Source organism: Pteropus vampyrus, unplaced genomic scaffold, assembly GCF_000151845.1.
Source record: "Pteropus vampyrus isolate Shadow unplaced genomic scaffold, Pvam_2.0 Scaffold378, whole genome shotgun sequence".
Classification (NCBI taxonomy): domain Eukaryota; kingdom Metazoa; phylum Chordata; class Mammalia; order Chiroptera; family Pteropodidae; genus Pteropus; species Pteropus vampyrus.
In genome coordinates, this window is record NW_011889159.1 from 901,989 (window position 1) to 911,925 (window position 9,937).

The 9,937-nt window shown below is 44.5% G+C and overlaps 2 protein-coding genes and 1 non-coding gene across 3 annotated transcripts; 2 read left to right on the forward strand and 1 right to left on the reverse strand.

The window, feature by feature from the left end:
* Positions 1-85: 85 nt before the first annotated feature.
* DDX39B (DExD-box helicase 39B) lies at positions 86-8,388 on the forward strand. The gene is made up of 9 exons (XM_011379902.2): positions 86-301; positions 577-669; positions 2,863-3,046; positions 4,124-4,242; positions 6,220-6,351; positions 7,190-7,299; positions 7,399-7,543; positions 7,685-7,832; positions 8,160-8,388. Exons 1-9 carry the CDS (start codon positions 101-103, stop codon positions 8,174-8,176), a joined length of 1,149 nt encoding a protein of 382 aa, XP_011378204.1. The 5' UTR covers positions 86-100; the 3' UTR covers positions 8,177-8,388.
* LOC111731483 lies at positions 3,098-3,174 on the forward strand. Its single transcript, XR_002777156.1, has one exon. It is a non-coding gene; the product is annotated as a small nucleolar RNA SNORD83 (small nucleolar RNA).
* Positions 8,389-8,525: 137 nt separating the features above from the next.
* On the reverse strand, positions 8,526-9,581 carry MCCD1 (mitochondrial coiled-coil domain 1). Its single transcript, XM_011379903.2, is given in 2 exon segments — positions 8,526-8,885; positions 9,411-9,581. Coding segments are annotated over 2 exon segments (360 nt in total). The 3' UTR covers positions 8,526-8,696.
* Positions 9,582-9,937: the final 356 nt, after the last annotated feature.

Sequence of the window (9,937 nt, forward strand, 5' to 3'; positions counted from 1 at the left end):
TGATTAGAAGGTGAATTTGATTGAGGGAGCAGGGAAGTAGGAAAGGTCTAGAAGTTGACAAGAACCACTTAAGAGTTGAGTGGTGGGAAATGGGTTTGGCATGGTGAAAAAACGTTACCTGGGGATAACCTTAAACCGAAGCCTAATTTATCTTTTTACTCCCGTACTTTTAGTCCAGCATGAGTGCATCCCTCAGGCCATTCTGGGAATGGATGTTCTGTGCCAGGCCAAATCAGGCATGGGAAAGACAGCAGTGTTTGTGCTGGCCACACTGCAACAGCTGGAGCCAGTTACTGGGCAGGTACAGTTGGGGAGAATACTGGGGAGGGCATTTTGGTTGGAATGTTTAGGCAGGGTGCTTCAGCTACATGATATGTTCAGAGCCGTGAATACTTGTTGTTAAGATGGCCTCTGTCACCCGTAATTGAAGGCCACGGGAATATTTTGTAGTAATCATGGGGTTAATGATTTAGATCTCAGAATCGAAGTTATTTATCATCTGCCTGGTGACAGTTACTTACCCAGAGGGGATAGTGAAGGGAAATATTGACTGTTTTCATCTGTTTCCCTCCCAAGGTGTCTGTTCTGGTGATGTGTCACACTCGGGAGTTGGCTTTTCAGATTAGCAAAGAGTATGAGCGCTTCTCTAAATACATGCCCAATGTCAAGGTAAGCCAGGGTAAAGAGACCTGGGAGAGTAAGGGTGTGGGGTGTTGGATGCATTGGAGACTTGTAGAGCAGCAGTCTTCATGTCTTAAAGATGTTAAATATCTATATACGAACCTCATTTACATAAAATAATAAGTTCCTGCAAACTTTGGTGTATAAGAGATTTATATTCTAGGACTTATTTAGGATGCTTGCTATATTCTAATTTTGGAGAATCTTTGGTTTGGCTTGGTTTTTTTAAACACATAGTGTAAATATACTTGTGCAGCAGGAGACTGCATAATTGGGCTATGGAAGATGCTTACCACAAGACCGACGTCTTGCTTCCAACTTTTTTTTTTTTTTTTTAAACATACCTATAGCACTTGGTCTTCCTAGGTGGTCTCCCATCCAAGTACTAACCAGGCCCAATCCTGCTTAAATTTCGAGATCAGACGGGATCGGGCTTGTTCACGGTGGCAACTTCCAGCTTCTTTACGTTGACTTTGAATCATTTCACTGTGCTTTGGTTGACAGTTTGAGAATTTTGGGGTGTATGGCAAGAGAAGGCTGGAAACTCCAAAATGTCTCTAGTGTGATGTGTGAATTTTGAGGCTTCTTTAAAGTGGCAGGAAATTGGAAAAGGTCTGGGGACCACAACAGAATTGGCTTGAGTTCTCCATTATATAGCCTTGATGTATATAACTTCTATTCTCTTTGCTGGGATGGGGTCAAGAATAGTACTTTTGTTCAGATTGTTAGTTTTCTCTTCTGTTTTTACATTTTAAAGGAACTAGGAATGTTTGAGTCTCAGCTGTAAACTGAAAATAATTTTAAAAAAGGAAGTAGTATTAGTGCCCGTGCATAGTAGTAAAAATGCTTCAGTAATCTGCAAGGCCTTATAATTAAAAGATTGCTGTTCTCCCATCTCTAGTCCTACTTCATAGAAGATAATCATGTGTTAACTTTTTTTTTTTAAGTTCTAATGGTTCTATGAAACCACGTATTAGGCACTGTTTCCTCAAGTTATCAACTTTTAGGCCTTTTTAATTTAATGAAAGATGTATTTAGTCATGATGTATTTAGCTTGTTTACATTCTGGCATTTGAAACTATTTTAACTCTTTAAATATGGTTTGCCATGTATACATAGATATCTGTGTTTTGTGTACTTTTCTTATTACATTGTCTGTGTCAATGCAAGTTTTCTATTTTTTTCGCCAACTAGTCTTGTTTAGGTTGATTCTAAAATTTGAAAACCATTGTAATAACTATGGAAACATTTATTATTGAGCTCTGTGGTGAGCTAGGATTGCACTTCCTCTATAAGTCCAGCTCATCACCTTTTTGCCAGTGTTACTGGTGTCAGCATCAAATACAAATTGTCATGACATTTTCTTTTCCTCAAAATTACGCTGCAGTGATTTGAGGAGGCTGGGCCAGTTCTACAGAAGGTCTTATCTTTGGATTTATTTGGTTGCTCCCCTACGGTGGTGTTTAGCTTGTTCTTTCCTCCTGATAATCCCTGTAAACTGAAATTTATGTTTGAAAGCTAAGCTAATTCAACTTAAACATTTTTGGCAAGAATTCTTCATAGGAGATGCTGTGTACCTCCTGTTTTGTTGTAAACGTGGTTGTCCCACATTTAGTGATTTTAGGTTTACTATAGAATTACTGGTTTTAGGTTTGCTATAGGACAGTCTGATCCCTTAGAAAGCAGTTTTTGGTGTTACTTGATGCTGTACTAAGTCCCTGATTCTCAACAGCCATTCCCCTGATGGTTTTAACATGGAGTAATACATTTAGCCTCAATCAGTAATTTCATAGGATTTGTTTAAAGGGTTTAAAAAATCCGGGTTGAGTTAGGAAAACTTGATGTTGCATGAACTTTTTGGTAGTACTTGACACTGGTGATTTCTTGTTCTCATTCTTACAAGGAAGCCTGGCCTTAGAGTCATAGGAACATTGTTTGATTAAGTCAAGAAGAACTAAATGCTAGTCCTGACTGCCCAGATTAGCCATGTAACTTTGGACAAGTCAGTTTTGTTTCTTAGCTTCAATGTTTAGGGGATATGATAATTTTAGATTAGATGACCTCTGATGTTCCTTTTAGCTCCGATGTTCTAAGAATTGGTTTTGATTAATTGAAAGGATGGGAGCCGGGAAGATTGGAATCACTGCTTCATTGTGGGGTACTCTTCTCCTGGGTTGGCAGGTCGCAGTGTTTTTTGGTGGTCTGTCTATCAAGAAGGATGAAGAGGTGCTGAAGAAGAACTGCCCGCATATCGTCGTGGGAACCCCTGGCCGCATCCTAGCCCTAGCTCGGAATAAGAGCCTCAACCTCAAACACATTAAACACTTTATCTTGGATGAATGTGATAAGATGCTTGAACAGCTCGGTGAGTGGCAGTCCTGGGACTGAGGTGGTGATCTGGAAGTTGCCTTTTGGAGCCAAATGATGTTTATTTGATACAGGAGCACTTTAGTGCTAGGATGACTCTTAATCTATCACCCATGACTGATGGCTCTGGCTTCCTTGGTTAGTCTTTGTTATGCTTTTTAAGCAGCCTTGGTGCTCAGGGGGAATGGTTCTGTGTTCTTCCTTTCTGTGATAGATGTTTCTTTATGTTTGAGAGGAGGGACTCTCCTGATCTTGGGCATTAGGTATGCCATCACCTTTTCCTTTATAGATTCCTATGTTGGGTGTCATTGGGGAGATACTAAACTGAAGGAAGAGACGGTTTATCCTTCTGACATTCTCAGTATAGCATATATTATGAGCATTTATAGTTCTAGGATTAATGGGGAGAGTGTTACTGGGAGTTTGTGTGGCTTAGTGTTCGAGTATGCTAAGTGGGATTAAGGAAAATTTCCTATAAGAATTCAAATTTGGCGAAAGAAAGTGGGGATGGACATAGCGCTAGGGACCAGTCATTCCAAATGATCTTTGCCTATTCTAGATGGTGAGTTCTTAGGTAGGCTCCAGGTAGAGATGTCATACTTGCTTGACTGGATAGGAAAGCGATCCAGAGGAAACATGGAATGGACTCTTAACAGCTGGAATATGATAGGTGTGTGGTATTTGTAGACAGCTGGGGCTTGGGGAGAAGGGCCTGGTAAAGTGTTTTTTAAAGGTCTTATCATTGGGTGCCTCTGTCTCTTTGATTCTATCTCTGTTTCATAGTTGTGGGCTTTGGGGTTTCATCATTTTTTTTGCCTGGTCAAAACACAGCTGGTATCTGATCTCAAATCTTTATTCCAAATTCATTTCTCTTTCCATTGTATTGTTACTGTGGGTGTGATTTTATGAGGTTTGGCGAAAATAGAGTAGACAGACCTGAGGCAAATCTTTCCTTGAAATGATTCTCTTGCTCCCCATTTCCATCAGTCTTTACCTCATTAGGAAGCCTATTTCTGGTTTTTGTTTATCACAAAGGCTGCTTTTTCTCTTAAAATGTTTTTCCTTTTTTTTGTAGACATGCGTCGGGATGTCCAGGAAATTTTTCGCATGACCCCCCATGAGAAGCAGGTCATGATGTTCAGTGCTACCTTGAGCAAAGAGATCCGTCCAGTCTGCCGCAAGTTCATGCAAGACGTAAATACCCTTCTACCTTCTCTTCCTCCACTCCCTGCCCACTGCCTCCTCCCCTTCCGTGCCCTCTTCCTCCAGACTCCCTTGTCCTTAAAGCGCCAAGAAGGGGGCACATGCCCATCTGGGAGTGATGACTCCTTGAAGAGACACAGAGGCAGAGACAGCTAGTATTAGGGTCTGCGCGGGTGCCAGGGAAATGCCGGAAGACTTGGTCGGGTTAACGTGAGAGCGGGTAGTGTTCGACTTTTTTTTTTAATCACGTCATTTTTGAACCTCTTCTTTTTTTGGGGGGAGGGCAGAATTGTCTGCCCTACCACCCACCCATCGTCTCCTACATATCCCCTACAGCCACTCACCCTCAAGGTGGCATCGAGCATACAACTGGAGGCTTCTGCCCCCAAAACTCGTAACCTCCCGGTGGCAGGAGAGCAAGAGAGGGACAGACAGATGGCAGGGCATGTCCAAAAGAAGAGCTAACAGCACAAATGATTCCGCTCCCTCCCCACCTCCAGGGGTGGGGGCCTTTGGCACCTCAGTCCCCGGTCCCCTACACCTTCCCACCCGTACCTCCTCGCACCCATCTGGAACCTCGGCCGATGTGAGCCAGCAGCAGAGAAGCACCGTGGCACGGCGGGGGAATGTGGACAGCACCCAGCGGTGGATGGCGGCAGCGGAGGCCGCGGGGAAACCTGACCAGGAAGCCGAGGACCAAACCAGCCTCTTTTTTCGTTCCCGGTTTTTTTCCTGAACCCAAGGCGTGCTGTACCCCTCCTTTCCCTTCATATGTGTTGGGGTGGGGAGGGTTGTCCTGAATGGGGTGGTAGGTTTTTTTCTTTTATTTAGTGCTCAGGGAAGAGGGGCATAGGAAAGGCGAAGTGAGGAACTCCATTTGGATGTAACTATGTGGGTGTTAGGGTTTGGGGCTGGGTGGGCCCGTTCTTTGAGCAGTGGAGTGTGTTGTTAACATCCCTGCCCTGCTCCTTCTCATGGATGATAACCCCTCCTTGTCCTTGGGGGGGCAATTAGATGTGAAGGAGGCTGTGGAACTTCTTTTCGGAAAGCCTGCCTTCTGCGATCCGGCTTCTGGTGTCTCCCATGCACTTCTTTTCCCAAAATCTTGGGTCCCGGGTCTTGATGTTAACTATGTCCCCAAGTCAGTGAAGCCTGCTAGGAAAGTTGGGCTCTGGAATTGGGTCTTGTGTCAATTTCTATCTTTTTTTTTTTTTTATGGCTACCTTCCTCCCCTTCAAGGGTTGTTTTGGTTTTTTAAAAAAGATAAATGCATATCTGCAATTCTGAATTTCTTAGCACAGCTTTACTGATACCTTTCATGTAACTGCAGATGGTTGGATTCTTAGTTAAGAGACCATTCTCATCTGAAACTATTCCCTTGTGATCAAGGGCAAGTTGTTACTCACCTTGAGTAATCTTTGCTTCTCTTTTCATGGCTTTTCGATTGTGTCCATTGTAGCATTCCACCTTAACGTGGATCTGATTCTCCTAGTTGAGAGAATACTCAAATGGAGCAGTCCTTGTCCTCTCCCTCATTTTCTTAACACCTGCTGTGATGGAATTATTGTGATCTCGAATCAGTATATCCAGTCATTCCCCAGGTGTTTAGATCATATTCTCTCTGAGAATCTTCTTCCATTGTTTTTTTTCTTCATCTCCATTTGAGGTAATGGCATCTTGCCTTTGGGTGGTTTCACTGCTCCTTTTTCTCCTTGCAGAGTTCCTTTTCCTTGAGTTTTCAGTTGGGCAGTCTTAGAGTTCCAATGATAGGAAAGAAATTAGATCTAATATGGAAGAGACCATAATAAAATCTGGGTGTTTTGGATGGGCGGGATGAAGTTTTCAATTTTCTCTCTTCTCCCCATCCCCCCATGGGGTGTATTGGAGATCAGCTTACTCCACCCCCCCCAGGTTTAACCCCCCCACTCTGCCCTCCTCCCGTTCCCTGCCCCTTCCCCCCTCCCCCAGCCAATGGAGATCTTCGTGGATGATGAGACGAAGCTAACCCTGCATGGGTTGCAGCAGTACTACGTGAAACTGAAGGACAACGAGAAGAATCGGAAGCTTTTTGACCTTCTGGATGTCCTTGAGTTCAACCAGGTCGGTTGTTTAAGTTCTAGTGGGGGGGGATGAACATGTCTCCAACTGTAAGAGAAACCTGTATTCAGTACCTTATTGAGGAAACCACATATATGGTATGAGAAAATGGTAGAGAAATTATTTGTTTTTTTAACATTTTATTTTTTCCCTCTCCCTCTTCCCCACTCCCCTCTGGTAACCACTAGTCCATTGTCCATGTGTCTCTGTCATGTTCATTTGTTGCTTTTAAGTTTATATTTTACATACAACTGATATCATATGATTTTCAGCGCTGTCTGGCTTATTTCGCTTAGTATGATTATTTCAAGGTCCATCCATGTTGCAAATGGCAGTATTTCATCTCTTTTCATGGCTGAGTAATATTCCCATCGTATAAATGTGCCACAGCTTCTTTAGGGAGAAATTTTCTTAAGTGAAATTATTGTAAATGAGAATATAAATGTCTTTTGGAGCTGAATATGAGCAAGATGAGAACTGCTTTTCTGTTTCATAGTTGCACAGGTACTCAATAAAAACCTCAGTACATAAACCTCAAAAAAAATTCTTAAAGGGTTTTAATAAGGTGATAAAAGTCCTGAAACATTTTGATCCTGTTAAGTTCTTAAATTTGTTTCTTGTACTGTTTACTGAGGAGCAGCATTCCATCACTACCTGTTAAATGGTTTATTTGCATGAAAAGCTTTTTAGAATTAGGGTAAAGCTATATTTAGAGCAGAAGAGGAAATATAGGGACTAAGGAATTCTATTAGAACAATGTAATTACTGAAAACAACTCTTAAATACAGTCTCTCTCACATGAACCCACATCTCTTCGGCACGCATGCACACACACAAACAGGTGGTGATCTTTGTGAAGTCTGTGCAGCGCTGCATTGCCCTGGCCCAGCTCCTCGTGGAGCAGAACTTCCCAGCCATTGCCATCCACCGTGGGATGCCCCAGGAGGAGAGGTGAGTTGGAGATGAGGAGGGTGTTTTGTATCCTTGGAAGGAAAAGGACCATTGAGAGAAGAGACTCTCAACATTTTTCTGATTTCCTTTCTCACAAAGGCTTTCTCGGTATCAGCAGTTTAAAGATTTTCAACGACGAATTCTTGTGGCAACAAACCTATTTGGCCGAGGCATGGACATTGAGCGGGTGAACATTGCATTTAACTACGACATGCCTGAGGACTCTGACACCTACCTGCATCGGGTAAGCCCCACACCCACAAGGCCCTCCCAGTGACCTCTTCCATTCTTATTTTCTATTATCTTTATACCTTACGTCTTCATCCCTCCTTTTTGGTGTCTTCCTTCTTTGGGGTCTTCAGTCCTACCTTCCTTTTCCTTTTAGGTGGCTAGAGCAGGCCGGTTTGGCACCAAGGGTTTGGCCATCACGTTTGTGTCAGATGAGAATGATGCCAAGATCCTGAATGATGTGCAAGATCGCTTTGAGGTCAATATTAGTGAGCTGCCTGATGAGATAGACATTTCTTCCTACAGTGAGTATTGATCACAAGAAACAGGCTCCCCCAACTCTTAAATTCTTCTTGTTCCTCAATATTTTTGTCTTAAAGCCCCTAGTATATAATGGATGCTTAACAAGTTCAGTTCCCTCCTCCCTCCACCTCCGTCACGATGCTGTGTTGGGATGTTTAGTTGACTTCTATATGGGGTCTTTCTTCCAGTTATTTCTGTTTCTCCACCACCAAGTCAATCCTTTGGATCCTCATATTACGCAGACATCTGCACTTATGGGTGTGTGTGTTTTTGCCAACTTAACCTTTTCTTTTTCATGTCTTATTCTAACTGCCATATTTTCTCTTCAGTTGAACAGACACGATAGAGGATTTATCCATCCATTCTGGAATATGAGTCTGTTCCTCTTCAGGAGATGACACCAGGTGTGGGAGTGATGGAGACACTACTGCCACCTACCCCTGATGATCCCTCATTCCACCCTACCCCATGACTTTTGCATCACCACTTCTAAACCCCCGTTTCCTGATTTGTCAGAACTTTTTTTTTTAACAAAACTAAAAAACACATGTGTCTGTGGTGTCCGTAAGCGCTCCTTCCCTTTATTGGATTCGGGGTGAGGTTATTTGAGGGCATGCTCCAGGGTATAATCCTGTAAGGACTGGATACCCTGCTGCGGCGCTGAGGTCAGTGGGAGGGTTTAGAGTGGGGGATATGACTAAAAAGACTAGAAGTCATGGCCCCCCACTGCTTTCTAATTTCTGGCTTTTTCTAGAGGTGTCTTCAGTTTTTCTTAGTGGCTTGGGAGGGGCTGGTATGGTTCTGACGGGAAGATTCAGGGCAGGTATTTTCACTGTTGGAGGGTGAAGTGGGAACTGCTGAGAAGCTTAGGCATCTCCTCCCAGGCTTTCTCGGTGTCTCCTCATCTGTTCTTTCAGCTTCTGGATCTTGAGTACCAGGGCCTGGGCTTCCCAGGCTCCTTCTTGCCCTTCCAGCAGGGCCTGGTACAGCTCCAGCTGCTGCTCTGGCAACTCTTCAGCTTGGGCCAGCTCAGCCGCGTGGCTGGGCGGGGGAGCCTAGGAGAGGGGAACATGGAGGAGGGGGAGCATCAGCCAGAGCAGAGGGCTGAGGTTCCCTGGAAATCAGGAATTCTGCCTCTCCTGTTTTTGACCCCATTAGTTTAAGGTCGTGTATACTGCAAAGACAGGGTAGCTTCCTATCTTAGGCATAAGCCTCTAGGGGGGCAGTTAAGAGATCACTGGCCCAGGGGCTGTAACGACTCATTGTACAAGGAAACGGCATGAGAGGGAGAAGATAGGCAGCCCTTCCCTGCTGCCGCAGAAATAACTTAGGAGAATTCCTGCTCTCAAGGACTTAGTGGACTGCAGGGAGGGAGGGGTGCTGGGAGAGGGATCCCTGAGGTTGAGTGGGTGGGGGAGGGGAAGATGCTGGGAAGCTGAGAGTTGGAACTAGGCAACAAGCTCCAAGGACCTGGGTTTACATCTGCCTTTGGTCTGTGGTGCAGTATGAGAAGGGGGTTCCCCCTGCCCCAGGACAAATCTTCCCTCATACTGGCTACCCCTGCTGCTGGTACCACTTACCCTCATGGGGGTCCTTATCTTCCCACTGCCTGTGGAGATGGTCTGCTCTTTTGTGCTCACCTTGGGTCTCTGGGAGCAGCACCTTCAAGACCCCTGAGGGGCCAGTGGCCAGGAAGGAAGGAGGAGGCAACGGCAGCAATATCGGGAGAGCCAGGGCAGAGGGAGAACCATGGTGAGTGAGGCAGCTGTCTGAGCTGCCTAACAACTACCAGGAACGGGCTTCTGGGTCTTCACTTCACTTCAGTGCCTGGCCCTGCCCCTAGCCCTGCCTCCATCTCCCTCCCAACCTGGTGCTGGACATTCCTGTTCTTGATACGAAAATGTTCCTGCCAGTTTAGGCAGAACTTGCTTCAGAACACTAACATCCAACCTATCACATCTTGTGTCTTTATAACACTATGTCTTACTCTCCATTCTACAAGGTAAGAATTACATCACTGGTTTTGCTGGCTCAGTCATTCACCAACCACTCATCTGGCAAAGTCTGTTGGTAGCTGCTCTGAGCCAGATGTGCTCAAGGCTCCACA

Coding starts and splice junctions, on each gene's coding strand:
- DDX39B (XM_011379902.2), top strand. CDS start 101: ATGGTGAAAAAACGTTACCTGGGGATAACCTTAAACCGAAGCCTAATT. Junction 302..576: donor TGGAGCCAGTTACTGGGCAG/GTACAGTTGGGG, acceptor TTCCCTCCCAAG/GTGTCTGTTCTGGTGATGTG. Junction 3,047..4,123: donor TAAGATGCTTGAACAGCTCG/GTGAGTGGCAGT, acceptor TTTTTTTTGTAG/ACATGCGTCGGGATGTCCAG.